Source organism: Apus apus, chromosome 5, assembly GCF_020740795.1.
Source record: "Apus apus isolate bApuApu2 chromosome 5, bApuApu2.pri.cur, whole genome shotgun sequence".
Classification (NCBI taxonomy): Eukaryota; Metazoa; Chordata; class Aves; order Apodiformes; family Apodidae; genus Apus; species Apus apus.
In genome coordinates, this window is record NC_067286.1 from 54,966,831 (window position 1) to 54,989,214 (window position 22,384).

General features: G+C 43.6%; 1 protein-coding gene across 1 annotated transcript in view; it reads left to right on the top strand.

Moving 5' to 3' along the window:
- Window positions 1-22,384, top strand: part of RCOR1 (REST corepressor 1) — an 81,763-nt gene that overhangs the window by 46,066 nt on the left and 13,313 nt on the right. Inside the window, exons 4-7 of the mRNA XM_051621632.1 lie at window positions 11,202-11,254; window positions 15,268-15,429; window positions 18,020-18,138; window positions 21,603-21,681. Coding sequence (XP_051477592.1) covers window positions 11,202-11,254; window positions 15,268-15,429; window positions 18,020-18,138; window positions 21,603-21,681 — 413 coding nt within the window. The remainder of the gene's footprint in view (window positions 1-11,201; window positions 11,255-15,267; window positions 15,430-18,019; window positions 18,139-21,602; window positions 21,682-22,384) is intronic.

The window sequence follows — 22,384 nt, forward strand, 5'->3', positions numbered from 1 at the left end:
TCTGCTTCGTCAGATCGTTTCCCCCTCAGCTCACTTATTTTGGCTTGTGAATTCTGTGGACCTATGACTCCATCAGCTGTCGTCATCAGTTCTTACTTTCCTTGGGGTGGAGGTTGCCCTAGCAATAAATAAATGTGAGTGGAAAACCACAAATGGGAGAGAGTAGACTGGGGTAAGTGTTGATCTTAAGTCTCCCTTTTAGAAGATGAAACCCCTATTGATCAGGATACATTTAAAGTGGAAGGGATTAATGCTTCAGAGGTGCCCAAGAGCCACCCACTCCCTGGTGCACAGGCACTTCTGCCCTGGGCAGAGACAGTGAGGGAGAGGATATAGTCAGGTGTGTATTCAGCATCAGCAAAGCTGCTTTTTAAGTCCCTCCTCATCCTCGTGCTGTAAACAGGGTCCTTGAAACAGTTGGAATGGTGGCTTTATTTTTGGTCCCATCTTCCCTCCAACCTCTGTAATTTCTGTGACCTCATTTGTAACACAACTCCACAGAAGGCTGCATTGCTGCTTGGTGAGACAGTGACAGGACAGCGACCTTGGTCAGGGAGAATGAGATCTGCTTAGGCTTTGCCACCAGAGGGAACATTATATTAAAGATGGGGTGTATGTATTGTGCTTTTCTTCTTTGGGACGGGGGTTTCTCCTTGTTTGTGTCTGAGGTTTTTTGTTGAAATGCTTTTTTTCTGTTGTAGGAAAAATGTTGGCCTTAGAAAGTAGCTGCCAAGTAGAGACATGATTTCCAGGTGTCTGAGGGGTGGACTTCAGGGGTAATAATTTTCATGTGAAGCTAAATGCTTATTTTTTTTTCCCCTCAAGTGAAGATAGCAAAAAACCCACCGAACTTACGATCTTGCTGTTTGTATGTCCTTTTTCCCCAGAAATACCAGTTTGTTTCCTGTCCCAGTGACAGCAAAAAAGATTAATGGAAAAGCAGAATTGGGTTTATGTTTATCCCTAATCCAAATTTAATATTATGCAGTGAACCTGACAGCTGTGAAGCTTGGATGCAAATACATTAGCTGAAGAATACGACTTCATGAATTCAGAAATGAGAAAACTGGTGCTTAATTTAGGATTCTGTTAGAGTTTAGCTGTAGAAATAATACAGGCATGGCCACTTCTCCCAGCAGCTGCAGTTGCTGCACTTCAGAAAATGCTCAAAAGATGAAGGTGAAGGGATGCAGTTTTTCGTTTTAGCTGAAGCAACTTTCAGTGCTTGTAGTAGCAATATTGTGAGCAGCAGAAAGAAGATACCAGGCTTTAAAGGCTATGGGTGTATCCCAGAAATGGCTCAGTTGCCTCAAACTTAGCTGCTGTTTCCCCTTTGTCATCTGCTGTGCTAGTTGCTGTTGCAATGCTGTGTAGAAATCTGAGAGCAGCTCTTTCATCATTATTGCTGCAGGTTGATATTTCTGGATCCTGAATACATATTTAAATTGAGTTTTTTAACCCTTTCACATCAGTGGTTTGTTTTGGAGTCAGGAAAGCAATTTAGTTTGAAAGGACTAGTGTGTGTGTTTAGGATGGATTTCACCCAAGGTACAGTAGATGGTAAAAAAAAAAAAAAAAAGAGAGAGAGAGAAAAACCCCAAAAAAACAACCATGAAGGAAAAAAAAAACAATCCAGCCTGAAGGAGGGAATATGTTGGAGAGTATCCAGGAAAAGGATGTCTTATCTAAGGTACTGTGTTATCCTAGAGGAATTTTTGCTGCTGTGCTGGGAGGGAGCTGAGGAAGAACAGTCACCAGTTTCTTCATGTGCCTTGTTCTCTCCTGCCACCTGTTTGTTCCTCCTTTTTACTGCAGTGTAAAACTGGCCTTCCCTGAACGTGTGGAGATGACCCAGTTTGAAAATGCCAGCTGCCACTTACTGTTGCTGCTATGGGGATTGAACCTAGCCCTGGTGCTAGGAAGAAGCTTTTTTTCTAAGAGAAGTTTAGAGACAAGGTGATGTGGGTGTAATGGAGTGATGATAGCCGTGTTAAGAGTTATCCTGGCAGTAAGCCGTGGTTTGAAACATGTTTGGGAGCAGTCCTAGCCAGCCTGTTAGGGGCTGTGTGAGTTGTAGGACCAGTATGACGAGAACTAGCAGGCTGCAGCTACATCATGCTGCTTGGACCCAACCCTGGGACAGGCTTCTGTATTCCAGGTCTTGGTGGGAACAGCAGACTTGGAGCATTTCAGAGAACTAGGCCTTTTTTCCTGTAGTGCTGTAGCTGTGAGGGGAAAAATAAGAAGGGTTGGGTAACTGGAGGGTTATTTTTTTTCTTGGTAAATTTGCTGACTAACCTTACTCTAGCATGTGCATGTTTATAGAGATGTGATGGGAGCTGTGTGCAGGCAGGGAGAAGCGCTTGTGGGCTGTGTCCTTTACAGAGGAATGCTTGAAGAGGTCATGGTTGTAACAGCTTGCTGCAGAGTGTGACCTTTACCTTTTAATTTTGCTGGAAGCAAGTTCTGTGCAACTTGTTCGTGAGTGCAGAGGCTGCCAGGGTTGCTGAGCTTGAAAGTGAGTGGGCTGACTGCAAAAAGTAACTGAAACAGTTAAGTGGTGCTTTTGTGACCTGACCGCTCGACATTCAGGATCGTGGGGTTTTCCTGTTCCATCTGCTGAGGAGCTGGATGTGGGCGATTCCAGCTGGACGCTTGCTCCCCTCCATGAGCAGCTCCTGGCTCTTGGCACATCTGCTGAGGGAAGCTCTTCTGTGTGACTGGCTGTTCTTCCTTCCACTGCCTGCTGGCTTGCCCCATACTTCCTTTCTGTCCAAGTGACATCCTTCCAGGAGGTAGCTAGGGGACAAATTGATCACTTCTTTTGCTTTTGTATCCATTATAAAAGGGGTCAGCATGGCTTCTGCTCTCTTGTCATAGGCTTTATTATTGGTAACAATAATAATGAGCAGTAATTTAACCTGATGGCTGTTCTGCTTCCACTCCCCCCTTACGTGTGTGCCCATATTCTGCACAAAGAGCCTGTGTCGTGGGTTAGTGGAGTTACCCTTGCTGTTCAGGAAGCCTGGCTGTGATAGTGTTCCCATTAGCTTCCTGCTACAACAGGGAATTTAAGAGTTTTAGTTTTAGACAGGAGCTTTCAAAAATCTTGTGGAAGGTTTGTCCCTCTTTAGAGGACATTTAGTCTGGGCGTTCCTTGGTGGCTGCTGGAGCTGGTTGATGGCAGGTAGCTTGACCTAGCTTTATTGTAATCTGCACTAACTATTTTACAGACCATGGATTTCAGCATATATAGCATGGTGTGGATGAAAAGCTGAGAATGTTCCTAGGTAGAATACCAAAGCCTTTTATCAGACTGCTGGTAGTTTGAATCTGTAGTCTTCCATACTGACTCTGTCATCAGTGTGTCTTAAACTGTGTTTTTTCAAAACAGTGAATCTGGCTTTTGGAAAGGGTGCACTGGATCAGACATTCTCAAGGAGTGCCCAAAATTAAATAAATAAATAAATCCATAAGAAAATCTGTGTGTGGTTCTTCTAATCAAAGTTACCATCTCTTGCAGTGAACCACCTGATCAAATAATTTTTGTAACAAATCCCTTGCAACAACTGTATTGATAATGTTGCTACTTGCATTGCTTGGACATGTTGCTGCCTGTAGTTGAAGTATATAATCCAAGGCTATAACCTGTCAGTAGAGTTAACTCAAGCTACGGTTTGACAGCAAAATAAATCTGGCTTTAGGGCTCCTTGGACCGAATTGAGGGCACTGTGCTGAATAATGCAAGGAGTTGTTCTGGTATAAACTCATGTTGTTGTTCAAGCGTATGCTCTGTGCATTTATCCTGTCTGTGGCTTCCTGTCTGTCTTGGAAGGTCATACATGGGAATGAGTATTCCCTCCCTGTCACAAGCTACTTTATGCTGGTTTTATGTTTGTACATGGGCTTTAAACCCAGTATCAAGTGCTCTGACTTACTACATTTAATACAGTACAGTGCCTGTGCCTGGTTTAGGATCAGATTTGTCCTCATGAATGATCTAGCCTTGCTCAGATCCCATATGGCCACAGATTAGGTCCCCAGGTGATCTGTTGTGGCTCTGCCTATGCTGTGCTAGGTCACAGAGGTAGTTTGTCTTTGCTACTGTCCTGTCAGATCTCCCTTATTCCCTTCTCCTCTGTGGTACATACAGAAACATTTCAGCTCATGGTACCCAGGGCTCAGTAGATACTGATACGTATGCCACTTGTCCAGTAAAGTGGCATTCGTTGCTGTGGCACAGCAAATTTCTGTCTGAAGGTGAAATGTGATGGATGTGTAAGAAGCAGTCTTTCTTCCCAGAAGGTCCTCCAGTGATGGGCATCCATATGGCCTTTCCAGGGGAGAACAGCAGCAGCATCAGAGAGCAAGGGAGGCATGCCAGCATCAGCTGGCTGGCTTTCCTTATGGTTATCCTCATTAATACACCCCCCCACACACATATATGCACACTGTCTTGAGCCTTTTCTTGATGCAATAGTGTCAGCTGAGGGTGCATCTTGAGGAATGAGCATATGTTGGTAAAAGCTTTAAAAGTAACACGTCTACTAGCAAAAGGCCTTTCTTGGTAAACAGTTTTAAATAGTTTTGGCAAGCTGCAAAAACCGTGCTAGATTTGTCAGTACACCTGTGTCCGCTCTACAGGCTTCTGGCTTGTACAGCAAAATCTAAAAGCAGATGAATCAGCTCTTTAACCGTCACTGGAGTTTCAACCTTGGACTTGCCCTGAGATGCAGGACATCCAAGGCGTAGTATTAAAATTGATAATAGTTAAAAAAGAAAAAAAAAAAAAAAAAAGAGAGAGAAAAGGGTGTTTCTTTTCTAGTGTATTACTGTGCACTGCTTGGGTGGGGACTGGTTGCCTTTCTGTGGGAAAGGAAGCTTTTGGTAGGTAGGTATCGGGGCTTTTCAAGAGAGAAATCTCCCAGCAATGAGACACTCCTTTTTATTCCTAGCATTCTGCTTTCTGAGACTAGAGTTTCCAGGCTCCAGGTTGGTTCCACAAGAAATTCTTTCCTCACTAGAGCTGGTTCACGTAGCCATGCCTGATCCTGCCTTTCTGCTCAGCCTGGCCACTGAACTGTGCTGGGGCAAGGCATGAATTGTGCTTTTGGCTGAGCCTGTCTCATCTCTTGCTGGAGCTAGAAGGGCTTGTCTCTTCTCAGGCTTGTGTAACCCCCCAGGTTTCTGTGGTATACAACTGTATGAAAAGTGTAAAACTCTTTTATGAATGGCATGCTGCTTTGGTGGTTGTCAGCGATTCAGCACCTTGAGTTGCTCCAGAGCTAGTGCAAGAGTAGGAAGCAGCCTGCATGGCTGGCGATAGGAGAGCCTGGGAGGTGAGACCCTCTCTGTACTTTCAACCACCACCACTCAGTGCGTGTGTGGCTTCAATGCCACTTGAGTGCGGGAGATAATGCAGCAAGAGAGGGCTGGTTATTCTTCAGGTGGAACAGTTTTCCAGTCCAGTTCCCTAGGGTCCAGCTCGATGTGCTTCCAACTGGGAAGAGGTGGCTGGAGCCTAGGGGTGCTTAACGTGGTCCCTGCTGCCAAAGGTGGCTTCTAATGCAATGGCACCCTACAGTCCTTGATATATGGACAAGAGCAGATAGACAAGTAAAATCTGAACTATAGGAAAGTGGGCGGGAGGTTGAGATACACTGTGGTGCTCTGTGACTCAAAGAGTACCCTGCCCTGCTGCAATGTATTTTTTCTTTCTCCTATTCAAGTAAGCTTCTCCAGGTAGGGTTGGTTTTCTTTTGCATTGCAGTTTGCATCCAGACTTGACCCTCCTGCTGCAGATGCAGTGGGGTTGAGGCCTAAATCTTGTCATGCCTTCAGATGCATGAAGTGATTTTTAAGTAGCCTTTGTGCTTGTGCAACTAAGCACTGTCTGTTCTTAGTGTTAGAGGCTGTATGTCTGCCCAGGTGGGTGCAGCATGGAGCACAAAACGTGGCTGTGCTCTGCCTCTGCTCCTCTCCTGCCTGTGACACACATCACATCTTGCGAAGAAAAGAGATTATCTAAGGCAGAAGACCCTTTTAAATAGGCGGCTTTTATTTCCTTTTAAGTGATTCTGCCCAGAAAGTGGTCAAGCCACTTTGCTTTAATCTCTGCTTGCTACCTTTGCCTCCTGTTGCAGCTGGCTCTAGGGAGACACTTGTCAAAACTCGTGCTTTTTGTGGCTTCCTGTCCTGTGCTGGGACCACAAGGTGGCAGGATTGTTCCACCGATGCTGCCAGGGTGGCGGGACGGCAATGCAGCTGCTCGTTTTTACAGCAAAGGCAAAAACTGTGCTTAGTTGTTTGTGTACCATCATAACTATGTTTTGAAATTTGGAAGAATTTCACATGTATGTGTTTAAATCCATGCTCCTTATTTTCTTTATATAACATTGATTTGTTCTGAGTCTTGGCTTTTTTTTTTTTTTTTCTTTTTTTTTTTTTTTTCTTGTGTTCTCAAGGGAGATGGAGGGGAGGTGGAGATGTACAGCAACATCCAGAATTCCTCACAGGTTCCAGCATTGATCAAACCCTGTGAAGCACATTACTGAGGCTATGAAGGCTGCTGCTTTTGTCCTCATTTCACCCTGTTCTGTCAGGGTATTGCATCACGTAATATGCAAAGTGTTCAGAGTTCCTGCAGTACCCCAGTAATGGGGGTGAGCTGAGGTTGCAGCAACAGCTCTACCTCTGCATTCCTGTTGCTTTCTATAGGCTTTAGCACACTTGATTCTGCTGCAAATCCTCCTTGGGGTCACCCAGTCCACTAAACATGATGCAAGGTTTGTGGGGTGAATAAAAAGCAATTTGGGTAGGGGGTAGAAATTCTCCTGAAAGACCTACTTGGAGGGAGCATATTTTCTGATGAAATGGTGATGAAGGGAGTCTGTTTTCAGGTATTTCCCTTTCAGAGTTCTTCCACCCCTCTGAAATTAATCCTTCTGTTTTACATCTCTCAATTCACTGTTCTAGGATGCGGGATTGAAAATCAGCAATGCAGTTGTTTGCTCTTGTCTCTCCTTCCCTCTGTCAGCCAAGAGGATCCCCTTTCTTTTGCTTCTAATGAGAAAATCTTGCAGGAAGATGGTTAGCAAAAAAAAAAGGGTATATGAGAAAGAGGACTGCAAAAAAGACCACAACGTTCAGGGGGTTAACAGCACCATTTTGGTCAGAAACTCTCCTCTCTAGATGGTGGGGGCTGGAGGGGGATAGCATCTTTCTCTGCTTTCTTTTCCATTTTTTTTCCCCTTGCCTTTGTCTCTTTGTCTCTTTTAGGGCTACACCCAGGGTCCTTTCATAATCTCATTGTAGACCTCAATGAGGGGTGTTTTTTGGCATCTGAGCACTCTGTGCTCCTCTTTGCTGATCTCAGTGTGTATGTGGGGCTCTTCTCCCTCTGCATCCCCACCTTTTGTGCTACTTCTGCCTTCCTGACCATGACTGGCTGTAGGAAGGGGCTCACTCCATTTTGGGTGTGGGACAGACGGGGTTCCAGTTCACCCACACGCAGCTAAAATACATGCAAGAGAAGAAATGTAGCCAAATAGGTGAAGAAATACCAGTTTATGATTCTTTTCTCACTGCTTCCCCCCATCTGGTTTCTATTAGCAACAAGAGGCTTCACAGGAGCAATACATCTCCTGTGTTCAAGTATTGTTGTCTTTTCGCCTGTCTGTGCTTAAATATCTTTCTGGCATAGAGAAATGTGTTGGATGGGAGGAGAGAATGCTCTTGTCTGCCCTGTTGAGGGAAAAGTTATGCTGGTAGAAAGAGTGTGTAGAGCTATAGTTTGTGCTGAGGGAAATGGGATGGGATTGCTTTGCTGCTCTTGCTTTTATTCTCTTCTGGAAAGCAGCTAAGAGCTGTGCTGGCAAAGTGTGTATTCTGTTGTAAGCAGAGCTCTGCCCCAGGCTCCTCTGGCTCTGAACTCTGATGTCTAAACAGATTGCTGGGTTACACGCTGAGCATGACTGAATGCCGCTGAAATGCAGTGGAGCAGAATTTCACGTGCCCGCTGCCCTGAGCTTGCTAGAGATGCGTGGGGAAGGCAGAGATGGAAGAGGGCACTTATTTATCCGGTGTGGCATGTGAAGCATTAAGCTTGTGGCAATTCCAGGCTCTACTGGTATGGGAGACCAAAGGGATCCTGTGACTCAGCTGGTGCCATGCTCTTTCTTACTTGCTTCATATGGCAGGGGATGGTAAAGAATGAGCAATCTTTCTGATTGCTCTAGGGACTCTCATACCTCTCAGATGGTGCAGGTATCAAAGCAACTGAGACAGGCATTAGCCAAGAAATGACAAGCAGAATGGGCTGGATTGTCAGCAAGCAGGCAGGGAACAAGGCAAGAGTAGAGTACAATGGTGAACTCATGATCCTTGCTTCATTCACAGACACATTCTATAGAATGAGCATTGCTGTGTGCTCATGGTCTATTTACTGCCTTATTGCCTTTTTCTTATTTTTCTCTTTCTCTGCTGGAACAGTGAGGTGTAACACTGAGGTGTTACAGACCCCACCGTGACAAGAAAAGCATACTGCCTTCTTTCATGGTGTCCCATCACTCAATATTTACTGTTTGTCTCTGTGGTGTATTGACTTGATTCAAGAGGAATCCTATTGATATAGGGGTTTCTTGCTAGTGTTCTTGTTCAGTTAGGAGAGAAAATGCTGTGATGATTTTTTTGGGGTGGGGAGCAAGGGGGAGAAGATAAGTTTTCATTGCTTATAGCATCTTCTCTGTATATATTAAAGGATAAGATTCTAAAGTCAAATCAGGAACTGTAGAACTTTCCAGGGTGAAAGCAAGCTAGTTAATGCAGCACTACTTAGCATTCAAGAGCTTAATTCAGCCTTGGACTTAAAGAATTCAGCTCCTTTCCCTTCCCATTCCTTCACCTCCTCCTTAGACAAAATATGTAACACTGCATGTGTAATGCCTGTCCTAAGGAAGCTGAGGGCATTTAGCTGTAGTACAGGGAGGTGCTGCACTTAGGATTTCCTGGCAGTCTTTGTTTTTGGTGTGGTTATGCTGACTCTTTTGCCCATGTCCTACGGATGTTCCTCGCCCTTTTTGGTGTGTGGAGAAAAGTGATGGTGTGTAGGGAGGAGCCAGTTCCTTCTCTGTCCCCATTTTACCTGTGTGGTCCTTGTGGATCATGTTCTCCCTTTGGGCTGTCATTTTGCAAGTAGTTTTGGTTGGGTGGTTTTGTTTGTTTGTTTGTTTTTCCATGGCAAAGCTGATTATTGAGGTTCCTACCTGTGGTAACCCTCAGGGTGTTCTATTATGTGGTGCAGTGATTTCAGCCTGAGGAGTTTCTGTCACTGTCACCATCACCTCCACTGTCCAAGTATTGTATTATGTTTGCCTTGTGCAATAAAAGGTTGTTTGCAGGAAGGGATAGTTTTCATCCCAGTTCAGCATGGTCCTGAGAACCAATTTGTTGACTTAAAGATGTGGATGTGCTGCAGGGGAGCAAGTGAATGGTTGTGCCTACACCTTCCTCCAAAGGGCTAATAAAACTTTTACTGAATGTATTCAGAACATGGTCCAACAAATAAGTTCATCAGCCCCTTGGAAGTCCCTGCTGTATGGAGGGGGGAGGTTGGGAGAGCAAGAACCTCATGAAGTGTCCTTCCTAACATGGAACTGTCCCCATATTTACTTTGTTCTCTTCTGCTGCAACATGGGGCTGGGTTAATACTCTCATGGACTTTTCATGGCACTTAAAGCCTTTTTTTGCAACACCTTTTTGTGAAAATGAGCTAGTGCGTCACATTTTCAAATGAAGGGCTGGCATTGTTATCACATGTCACCTCACCACCTAGTGAGGTGGGATGTCTACTTGAACATTGGAGGCTGGTGCTCTCCTGCTGTGCATTTTCTGATTTGTCCTCGCTGTTTTCCCAATACCTTTTGAGTTCATTGCTTAGTTTGCTCCACTGAAGGAAAAGCTGAGGACTGTCCCAGCTTGAAGGAAAGGCTTTAAGGAATGCTGTGCTATTAGACACCAGAGACTCCACACAAGAGTCCATAAAGGCAGAAAGCATGGGAGAAGCACATTTGAGAGCTGAAGTTAATCATGGTGACCAAACCATAGGAAATGTGGCTTCCTTAGCTGCAGTGCACACAGAACCGTTTCCTTCCAGAGGTGCTGTGTTTGCTCTCCATGAGTTGGGTGCTCAGCAAAGAAGTTTGGTTGCATCCCTCCCAGAGTATCTGCAGAGAAGGAAGAGGGAATGATTTTTAAGTTCATTGCTGAGTGACTTGTCTTCAAGTCCAAAAGATTTAGAAGTATGAGAATTCTGGCTGTGTGTACCAGTTCTTAAGTCTTTCAGGGTATTAGCATATTGAGGGTCCTATAGACAACCAGTGCTTTTGTCATCTTTCACTCTGTTAGGTGAAGTAGGAGACTCACCTTTTAGCTTGTTTTGTTTTGTTTTCAAGGGTGTTACTATCATTACAGTGCATTTAATAATGAACAAGCACAGGGACACAGACTCCAAAACACTGCCACTGGTGTAGTAACTTTGATCCAGCCCTCTCAAATGGGTGCTGTTTGATATAATGTAAGCTCAGTCACTCACACTGAAAGAGACACTTGGGTTTTTAGTCCCATCTATACAAAACAACTCCACGGGGCATCTTCATATTGTAGAAGTTAAAAGCTCATGGGGACATAAGACACAGAGGTGGGGTTTGGTCCAAGATAAAAATTACTGAGGCATAAAGGTTGAAAAATTTGCCAAGATATCTGCAGTGGTTGTGGAACACTAGAAGTCTGACAGTACTGGAATGTGTGGAGTGTGTCTGGGGTTTCTTAATAAATTAACAGCTTTGGGGGGATTTAAAAAAACTAAAAAAAAGCAGATATGACAGTCGTGTCTATAGTTGTGGTGAACAAATTCCGAGTTATTTTATACTGTGTTTCAGAAGTACTGGAACTGGATTGGATATCGTGCATCATTTTGGCTTGTTAAGGAAAATATGTAGCAGTTTGTCTGGTGACTTGTTTTTCTTTTGTTTCTTTCCTTTCCTAAATTGTTGGAAACAGCAGCTATTCATGAGTTCTCTGTGGCGGATGCAATGACCATGACTGAAGTCAGAGCTGCAGGACTGGGTTTTAGAGTGGAAAGGGGAAGGGAAGAAATGAGATAATTATATGAAATGCTCTTATGCATTCTCTTTGTTTTTCAGTGGATGAATATATTGCCATTGCTAAAGAGAAGCATGGATACAACATGGAGCAGGTAACAACCCTATGAATACTTTAAATTTATTTCAGCAGATATTAAAACATGACTTAAAATGACTGCTTAGAACTGCTTGTTCCCTTCTGTCCTGTTTGTGTTTTCTCCTCTCCTACTTCTCCCAAAATTTACTATTCATAATAGTAACCTCTGTTCTGGGAATATGGAGTTCACATCTAGTTTTACATCAAGAGTCAGAAGAGGAAAAACAAAAGCATTGTGATTTTTAACAGTTTGGCCATGAGTATTATGCTTTTTGTGGTGACTACCTCTTGAACACTTTTGGAACCCCTCCACAACATTAAAAAGATTGACTTGTCTTTGGACAGCTTTCTGATTGCATTGCAGTTTCCAGTTGACTGCTCCATCTCTGCTTCATGGATGTCTTAGCAGTTATTAATGAGCTATTGAACCATCATATGCTTTTCTGAGGCAAACCAATATCCAGGGTTATTTACCTTAAAACTGTGCTGCAAATCATTTTGCATTTCATCGATGAGCACCTCACATGTCTCTGAGAGTAACCAGTGCATTTAGGCTAGGGGTGGGAAACCTGGTCTGAGCAGCAGATCTCTCCTTTACTCCATGTGGTCTAGGATTGTGTACAAATCTTCCCTGTCTTAACTAACATCCATTTCAACATGCACCTGGGGAGATGAGTAGACTTATGCCTGGGAAACTTTTCTGAATTCTGTTGAGTTTCCTTATACACTAATAATTGTCTAGAAGGGGAAGGCAGAGAACCTCATTACTTACTGTATTGGCAAATTAGGTGCTGTCTCTACAGAGGGATTCTATGAAAACTTGATAGTTCATGAAATAGTTCAGGCAAAAGCTATCAGCATAGAAACCAATTATTTGGATGTACAAGGATTTATATTTAAATGGCTCTGCTGTCATCTTTGAGGTAGACTGTCAGTGGTTGATACTCATGGTCAAGGAGATTTCTTGTGGAAAAAAAACATTGAAGTTGAGATAGCCAGCAAAATTTCTGGCAAAACCAGGAATGATCAGACTTGGTAATTACAGTTTCTAAGAGCAGAAAACAGCAGTAAAAGGAACACAAATGCACCAAAAGGCTGTGAACTCCAATGAAAATGAGGAGGGTAGCTTTCTTCAGTTGAAAGGAGAATAAATCATAGTATTGGATATTTTGGGTAGTATTTGCCAAAAGAGGTTGTCTTGGGGTAATAAAAACGGGTTTCATTATTTTAGTGGAGAAGGGTTGTTTGGAGAGTATAGACTTATCTGGAAGATCCATCAAAATGAAGCTTGTAATTTAAAAATACCATTGAATTGTTCTATTTTGAGAAACTTTAATTTGACTATCAAAGGTATGCATTCATTTTTACATTGGAAATACAGACCTTCCACCCATGCCTTGAAGGCTTTCTTCCCATTTTTCTCCCTCCTCTGTGTACAGAAGTTAAGGGACTGAGCCACCAGGATGTAGAGTGGCTGAGCAACTTGTAAAAATAGTCCTCTTTCTAAAAATTTTCTCATTTCTTCCCTAGTGCTCTCACATAATACTCTGGAGTTAAATGAGTTTCTGAGGTCCTTTGGGATTTCCTAGACAGCTATGCTAGGCACTTCCAGAAAACAGTGGGAGAGGATCTATCTTGTATTGTTCCAGAAGGCACGTACTCATTTTGTATTACAGGGACAAGTGTCAAGGCTTTAAAATCAGAATGATTTGTTGTGTCACCAAGGGACACTCTGTAGCAGGTATCATCAGAGTTGCTGTTGGCTTTGTAACTGCAGACAAGCTGGTACAGACTCCCTGGAAGCCAGTCAGAGCTTGCCTTAGCATTTGGCCACTGTCTCTGGGCTTTGCTGGCCAAGACAGCCCTTTCCCACGCATGCAGCCTCTGACAGCCTGTCTCTTTGGACCTCTGTGCAGGTGGCTTGGCTGACAGTCATCACACAGAGATTCCTGTTCTTCCCTCTGTGCCCCCTACCCAAAACCCACCTTTGCATGCTAAGATGTGCCAGTTTGTTGAAGGGAGTGGGGAGCTGTTTGACAGGGCAGCTGGGGCAAGCACTGGCCCTCCTCTGCCCAGCAGCTTTCCCATCCAACTGGCTGCATCTGTGCTGCATGCAGCTCCCAGATTTCTGTCTTTTTTTCTCCCTTTGCCTGTGGCCAGGTGCCCTGTTGTTGGCTCCTCTGCTGTCAGATGATGGCTGGAGGATCAGGGCTGTGCTACTGGGAGTCCCTGCAGCCTTGCCAGCTCGAGGTCAGGCAAAGGGCAGGCTCCAGCAGGCGAGTGAGCTCTGGCAGGGCAAGCCCATTTCAGCTGGTGTAGTCAAACTGTGGTACATGGTTGTGCTGAGATGTAGCAGTGACACGCTTTTGGGAGCACTACAAAAAGTCTGGCTGTGAGCTGTGCTCTCCTACTAGCCTGTGTCAGATGCCCCAAAACAAAGGAGGCTGGAATAGCTGTGCACTTGCCTATGTATGAGTGCAGAGCTGTCCTAGGACAGCATGGGGTGGAGGAGGAATACCCTTCTGCTGTTAAACAAGCCTGTACAGAAAATTATTTGATTTACCTTTTGTTTTGTATAAGCAGCTGTCCCCTCAGCCTTTGATAGCACCTTAATGCTATTTAACACTATCCTGCCCTCCCGAACCATCTCCCTCATTGTTTTTCCCTTGCTTTCTCACAGGGATATTTGGTACAGCTCATATCTGAAGCTGAAAGGGATGGCAGGGGAGAGAAAACTTGGTCCTTTGTGACTGCAAAATAGTTCATTAGGTTCCATGTTTGCCAGAGTGGATGGAGATAAGTGGCTGTGTGGCTCCTGTGACATCTCGAGTGACTGTGCTGCAACCAAGATTACTCGTTCTGTGGTGGCAAAAGGGAGGAGAAGGTGCCTGGGTGGCACTGAGAAGCCGGTAGGGTCAGGACATGATCTTAGATAACACTAATATTCATCTGCATACTCTCTGCAGAATGTCAGGGGAGCAACATCCCATAAAGGAACTAGTTTTTTGCATAGCAAAGCGTAATGGGGAAACCCTGAGTGTGGAGGGATTTTGTAGCTCTGAGTGGTCAGGGTGAAACTGCTAGATGAGGGTAACTGTGGCTGTGAAACCTGAGCCGAGTTTGCATATGACAAGCAGGTTACTCAGATGTTTTACTCAGCATGTTAGGGATTGTTTTTACTTTACAGCCATTGTAGGCTGGTTTCCAGTGCTGTAGAGTCAGGCCTTCCCTGAATGACTTGTGGCAGTCACTGGCATGCCAGATGTAGTGATGTGTCATAACACACAGGGGCTGCACACCCCTGGGAGAGGGGTGGCTGTGAGTGAGCATCTCGGAGATGTCAGGAGGAGGATAGTGGTGAAGGTGGTGAGGTGCAGCACTGCTCTTTGTCTTTGGAACTGAGAAGCTGAGACTGCACTGTGAAATGAGATGTCTCTCAAGGGAAAAAATGAGCAGCTCCAAAATGAGTGAGATTTGACCCTCCTTTGGGCTAGGGACATCTTAGCAGCAACCCAAGGTGGTTCATGCCCTGTGCCTTTCCTTCTTCCAGTTCTTCTCTCATACTCTCCCCTTTTTCCCTGACCCCCTCAGAAGAAGCCCCCAGAACAACCATAAAAACCAGTCAACTAAACTATCCTCCTAATTGCACAAGAAAGGAAGGGAGTTTAGCACTGGCAAGAAGCTTCCTTTAGTTCAGCATGTTTTTTAGGTAATATTCTGAAGTCTTTGTTTAGCTTTCCTGTGCATATCATGATCAGTAAAGTTGGAGTAATTTCTTAAATTTTCTTCTCCCATTTTCTGTTACTACCCTCCCGCTACATTACTAGCTTTGTGATTTGTCATTACAACCTAGCAGGGTGGGGATCAGATTCCAAATTTCTTGCACACAGGGAAGTGTCTAGTGTAGCTGGGAATTGAAATTATGTTTAACTTGTTGGCTGAGAACAATGCTGTAGCTCTCCCTTTGCATGTATATAATAATGTTTCTTGTGATTACAATTGTCCTCTTGATGTCCTTTTTATTTCTAGGCCCTTGGGATGCTGTTCTGGCACAAGCACAACATTGAAAAGTCTTTGGCAGATCTGCCAAATTTTACTCCATTCCCAGATGAGTGGACAGTGGAAGACAAGGTCTTGTTTGAACAGGCCTTCAGTTTCCATGGGAAAACCTTCCACAGGATCCAGCAGATGGTAAGTGGTGTCACAGGAAAGGAAAAGCAGAACCAGGAGGTTGGATTGTCATCTTCAGTGCTGACTGTGCTGGACTCCTGTCCAATGCTCTTGGGAGAGAACAGGCCAAAGAGTATGTTAGAGGAGAAACATTACCATGAACAGACACAAACTGCATCGTTTCCAGAGTTTTTGTAGAAGTGTTTTCCTGACGTGCTTTACTGGTTCAGGATAAACTACGACTGCAGTTATTTTGTTGGCAATCACAGTTTTCCAGTCCCCTGTGTGCTATGGTAGTATTTATGTCTCAGCTGGAATTCAGGCATGGTCTGTACAAATGTGCCTACCCACCCACAGAATAAAGATCATCTCTGCACAAAGTTGATTTCCTTTCTTACAACCTGCTTTTTAGTGAAGTCTGTGCTTAATGTGATTTGGGACTCTCAGTGAGTGCTGTGGTGGAGGTTTATACATCATTGCAAGCATTCAGTCCTTTGTTTTTGGTAGGTATTGAGGTATTGATATTTTTTAAACTGTGATTAAAAACTTCAAGGGTAAGTTTCTGTCTGAACGGGAACTGTTGGGATGTATGCAGTTTTATTTCAAAGGAAGGAGAGGATGGGATGTATAATCTATTTAATTATGTCTTGAGAGTTTCTTCAAGTGGTTCATCACCTTGGTTGGATGTTCTTTGCTCTCCTGTAGTAAAATGCCTCTCGAGTGTTCCATCAGGACCTGGTTATGTTGGTTGTGACCCTTTGAAGTGAGCCTAAGCTGTTGCAGTCTGCTCAGCCTCTTTAAAGCACATGTGAAGGTGTGTGTTGCTGATGCTGCTGAGAAGTGAAAGGTGACTTGCCTCCCAAGTATGAAAGAAAACTGCCAAGTCCTTTTCAAAAGGGTGGCAGGAAGAGGCTTGTTCCCCTCCTGTCCTCCTTGAATGTTCCTTCACTGGCTTCGTTTCCAAATGTGAAGTCCTAGGGTCTCCCAGTCCCTTGGGTCAGATGTCAGGGCTTGCACATACTATGGACAGCTGACATAGTCTGGAGGGTTTTGGACTTGTGAAGGGTGAAGCTGTTTTCTTCATTATTCTTCTGTTGTCACATAGGGGAAAAAAGAAGGGGAGGGAAATGTCTGGGGGGAAAAAAAAAAGAACATAAAGTCCATCCTGTTGATTGGGTAGATGCCCAAGCAAGAATCTCTCGATTCACTTTATGTGCAGAAGCATGACTCTGTCCCTGAATGAAGTGCATTCCAATACAGAGATGCCAAGCTCATGCACTGTTCCCTAGGTAATGATATTTTTTTACTGTTGCTCCCAGAAAAGCCATCCTGCATGAAAGGAATTAAACGGCCTGAAGCTTTGTGTTGAGCAGGGGACAGGAATCAGTGGCTCTGGAGCACACTAGTTGTTAGTTTATAAATGCTGCCCCATTAGCACCAGTGCAGCTTGGAACTGAGGGGAAAAATCATCAAGGCCAGAGAATGAAAAGTGAGTTCCATTATTTACCAGAGCTGATTCTGATATTTTGGCACTCTTAGCATGTGTTTGTAGCCAAGTGGATGTTTGTCATGAACAGCCTCATCCCTGAGTTTGTTCTGTGGAACTCTGCATTCCAACGTACCAGCCTGCTGCATGGCTTTTGGCAACACAAGGTGGGCATAGCCGCTGTGCTTTGCCAGCCCAGAGGAGTAAGCCTGCATGCAGCTGTGGGCCAGGGTGGTAGTTCTCGTACGATCCATTATGAGGACCTGAAGTCAACCTGCAGTCTGAGAACCAGGTTTATCTCAAGTGTAGACTTAAGTTGTGGTATATGAATAAGAAAGATCTGGCTCTTGCTCAGTTTTGTTTTCCTCCCCACCCGTCCTGCCCTCTGAGCTGAATCAGACGCTTATCTAAAGCATGTTTTATTCAGCGAGAAAGGTTGAACTTTTACCCTGTATAAGTCCTGTGTAAGAACATCCTTGCAGAGTACCTCAGAAGTAGAGGATTTGTCTAAATTATAGTTCTGTGATTTTTTTGGAGGCAGACTTTCATAGCTACAGGGCAATTACTTTAGTGTAAAAGGACAAAAAAAAAATTAGATCCAAGACTCGTGTTTTCTTATATCCTCAGTTCGCCATATGGTAACATTTCACCTTTTGAAAACATCTTCTGTTAAGACCTTTGAATAGACTTCATCATGGGAATGGTGTGTATAAGCCTTTTTAACTAAACATCAAATATATGCTTGGGATGTAGCCCACAATTCAGCAGTTCTTGTGCTTGCTTACCCATGCCTGTGTTGGCTTTTAAAACTGTTATCTCTGTTTCAAGGCCCCATTTTGGATTTGCTCTTGCTATTTTCTTTCTTTCTGAAGGAAACAAGCTACCAGGATGGTGAGTGGAGGCTTGCTGAGATGCTCTTTGAAATGTTATTGTCCTAAATAGTAAGCACTAATCTAAAAACACTCCCCCACAGGTAATTTTTGGAAAGGCTGCAGAACTGCCTTGCTTGAGCCTTTGAGAGAATCCAGTGTAGAGAGATTCGATGTTTCTTGGCAAAACCAGACTGATTTTATGTGAACTCCTGGGAGTACTTTACATATAAAAGGATACATGTTTTATTTGCAGCTTCCTGACAAATCAATAGCCAGCCTGGTGAAATTTTACTATTCCTGGAAGAAGACAAGGACTAAAACTAGCGTGATGGACCGTCATGCTCGTAAACAAAAAAGGGAACGTGAGGAAAGGTAGGTTTGCAATCAGAAAGGCTGTGTGTTGACACACACTGATTTCTTTAGACTGTCTCAGAAATTCCTGCTAGACTGTAAGAAACTAGATGTAGGATTTTTCCCCAGAGTGTTTCCTGGTACCACACCTTCTTTCCCTACCCCTCTTCTCTGTTGTGCATGTTTTGCTTTGCTTAAAACTAAAAGGAATTTGTTTGCAGTTAATGCACTCCCTTTTTCAACACTACAGTTCCTGATTGCCCTCTAGTGTAGTGGTCACTGTCCCATTACTCTCAAAGCTCTTTCTCTGATACTGCTTGCAGGTGGAGAAAATGAAATTAAAACTTCACAAGCTGATTGGCAATGTTGTCAGAAAAACTGATAAGCAGGGCAGTAAAGGGAAGTAATGAAAGAGTTCGCAATCTGTCTTTACGTCCTCCATGTGAATGAGAGAGGACCTGATGGGGAACAGGCTCCAGTGCAGCACCTGTTGGCCTGTGTGTGTGCAGACCAGACCCTTCCCCTGCCTTTTACTTAGAAAACTGTTGCTGGTATAAGGCTGCTCTATTCCCTGAGAAAGATGAAGTTCAGGCTGTGTTTTTCAGTGACTGGGAAGGAGGGTAGTACAGGGGAACTTAGGATGAGTTCTCTGGCAGAGGTATCCCAAGGAGTGCTGGATGCATTAGGATTTGACTGAGGGTGGTGGTGTTTAAGAGGTCACTAGGCACTGAGCTTCAGCAGACAAGCTTAATTCCTTCTTGTGTGGCTTTGTCTGTGAGCTCACCCTCCTGGATACCCATGCAAGCCCTTGAAGGTAGGTCAGCTAGTGGCTTGGTGTGTATTGCTAGAAGTGTCTGCACAGTTAGAACTGCCACTTTGTGACTTTGCCTAGTTCTGGAGCTGACAGACCCTCAGAAATGCAGTGGCCTCAGGTGCCTGTGGGGAAAAAAGCCCCTCTGAACAGCAGCAACTCCATCTACCTCACACAAGTGTCTTCTCAACCTACTTTAAAGTGCACTTGATGTCTTTGCAGGCCAAACTTGAGGTTTGTCTGGCTTTGTAAGACTCCTAGTGTGATTGGGCAAAATTCTGCAAAAGTTTTTCCCTCAAAGGAGTTGCTGCTCTAGCACTTCCCAAGGAGCTGTTTGCTGGCTTCAATGCATATAGCTGAGCCCTGTTTGGGAAAGAGGGAGAAATGTGTTTGCAGGGTTGAACTGTACTGCAGTAGTGACTCACTCAGCCTCTCCCATCTCTCCATTAGGTCAACAATACTTGCTTAATAGGCAGGGCCAGGGAGAATACTACCAGCCAACTTGTCCAGTATTTGGTTGGCTTTCTCTGTCCTAGGACTCTTTTTCCATTCTATTCTTTTCCATTCTCTGCAAAGGCTGTCTTGATTTTTTTTTTTTCTTCTCCCTATCTTGCCTTTTTTTTTTTTTTTAATTTTCTTACTCATTTATAAGGTGGGAAAAAAAATCACTTACAAGGAGTATGTGTTAATCTCATATAGTATAGGATCTTTTAACACTACCTCTCTTTTTTTGTTCTGTGCTCATAAATGAAATTACTGGAATTTAGAAATTCTCTTCTCTGGTACCTATGTCTTTTTGCTGGGAAAAGGAACACGTCAGACCATCTGGTGATTGGGAAAGAACTGTATGGGCTGCCATGTGCTGTAATTTTCTAACCTTTGAGGAAAGCAGCTGGACTGGAAATGTGTAATTTGGTTTAATTCTGTAGCAAACTAAGCACCAGGCCATCAGCTTGATGTTTGATTTCTCTTCTTCTCCATTGTATAAAACAGTCAAACCCCTACAGCCCAGAACAGTTTGTCAGTGCAGCCATGCAAGGTGTGGAACCAAAGCTGAGTGAGTTTGGGGTGCCTGAATTTTGAGCTTGTACTGTGTCATTGGATGTTGGCAAAACTTCAGAAATGGTCTTTAGTTAATAGTGATCATTGTCTAAAACTGCAGAAATGAGTGGGTGGGTTTCAGTCTGGCTCATGTCTAGGGGACTTGCTGGAATAGAATAGCAGATGATGAGCACAAGCAAAGTTCTTGGGGATTTGGCCTTTGCAGAATGGCTGAAATCTCAGCCTCAGTGAGAACATAAGGAAGCTCTTCTAGAGATGGGGTTAAGAGAAGAGGCAGTCTGAGGCATCTTACCCTAATACTGCTATATCTTTTCTGTGGCTAGGTAGGGAAATTCCCCAACCTCTCAGCTTGTCACTGAAATAGCTCCCAGTGCATTTGGGACCAGATTTTTAGTAGCTGTTCTCAGCTGTATGCAAGGGGCTTTGTGTGTGCAGCTCTGAGGGGAGCTGCTTGTGAGAGTATTCCCTGGAATTGGGATTATGCAAACTAAATATCTGTGAATGAGCTGGTGAGCTATGCAGGTTGGGATAGCAGGAATAGCTTGTACAAGTGCCTGCTGTTGTGAAGATGGATGCAAGGTCAAGGCACCCAGCAGCATGTTCCTCCTTAGGCCATGTCTGCAGCAGGGAGACAACTGTGAGCCAGTACCCCAGCTGTGTTCACTGGCACCTCAGCACAGCTTCTGCTGGGCTTTCTCTGCATACCCCTGCTGTGTGCTGGCCTTGCCATGTACCTGCACCAGATGAAGTTCCTCATCCCAGGCTCTAAAGTTTGACATGACAAAACAGTTTGTTATTTTGTAGTTGTTGTTTTTTTTTTTTTTAAAGGCAAAGCTTTGATTGGGTCAGCTTATTTCTTCCATTTCTGGGCATTGTCCCAAATGATGCAGTTAACTTGTGTACAATACAAAAATTCTAAATGGTGAAAATATATTCGGTTTAATGTCTGATTAAAATTCCAACGAAGCCAAACTGACCACGTGTGTCAGGGTCACTTTCCATGTGGCCCCAATTTCATGCCTATTATTATTCTGTAAGTGGTAAACCCTTTCTTTTCAAGAGGAAAAATGAAATATGAGGCTGTCACTGAAAAAAACAAAACACCCAAGAGTTTTTATGCTTATTCTCGAGGAAGTTCATCTTATGCATGTCTGTTTTGCTAAATGTTAAGGAGTTGTAGGAAATTCATATTTTAGCTGCTTGCTGTAGTTCCAAGTCTCTGTTTCTGTCTTGGTTTGCCTAAAGTTAAAATTCTCAGTATCGCATATTTTTTGAAAGAGAAGCCGTATAATCAATATAACTCATGTAATCAATTTTGTGTACTTTGCCTTCATCTGAGCAGACTTATTTTGCCTAAATACACTAATAAGAAGTCTTCCTTTACAAAACATTGTCCTTAGTATCTTTACAATTAAGGATTTCTTAACTTAAACAAAACAAAACAAAAAAACACAAAAAAATATACTGCCTAGCCTCCCTAAAAAAAAAATCCTGGGAATAAAACTAAGGAAAGCTGTTGGTCTTGCTTTTGCATCCATACATTTCTTGTGACATGCTATGTATAGAAAAAGAGAGCCTCACTAATACAGAACTGTTTGCTTTTGTCTTCCAGTGAGGATGAAATGGAGGAAGCAAATGGAAATAACCCTATTGATATTGAAGTTGAACAAAACAAGGAGAGCAAAAAGGAGGTACAATTATTTTCTTACTACTGTACAAATGAAAGTGTTTACTTACTAGCTGCTTCACACAGAAGCTGACAATATCTAATTTTCTCTATTTGTGCATTGTATAGTTGTCATACCAAAAAAGAATTGTCTTCAGAATTATTCTTAGATCAAGACAATGATAGACAATTAAGTTGTTATGGATGGAGTGGGGAGAATTTAAGACTCTACCATCCCATGATAATGTACTGTGTTTCTAGCCTGTTTGATTCTCTGTTTGGTTATGTTGGCTTGAATCACCTTCAGTGATGATTGAAACCAATCTCACTGCATGGAGGTGGAGAAGAAGCACTTATGTCCCCACTGACATGGCTTGGTAGAGGGGAAATAAGTCCTTGTTCTAGGTAGACCAGCAAGAGTTTATCTACAACTTAAACCCTAAGGTAAATTCCTGATGTATTGCAATTCTCAGCAATAGTTCTGAGGATTTTGGTGGCAGCAGCCTTGCAACTACAGTGGTGAACCGTAAAGGAGAGAGCTTTTGTGTGGCACTTTCATTTTGTCTGGCAGAGGGACCTTAACCTGTTGATATGCACAGAATATTTTGTCTATAAAGTGTACTGCTTGCACCTCACTTCAAATACTTCAAGTTGGCATAGAGTTCTGGATGAAAATAGGCACACAAATACAACAGGCAGTTTTGAAAACCTAGTCTGCGATGCTTAAC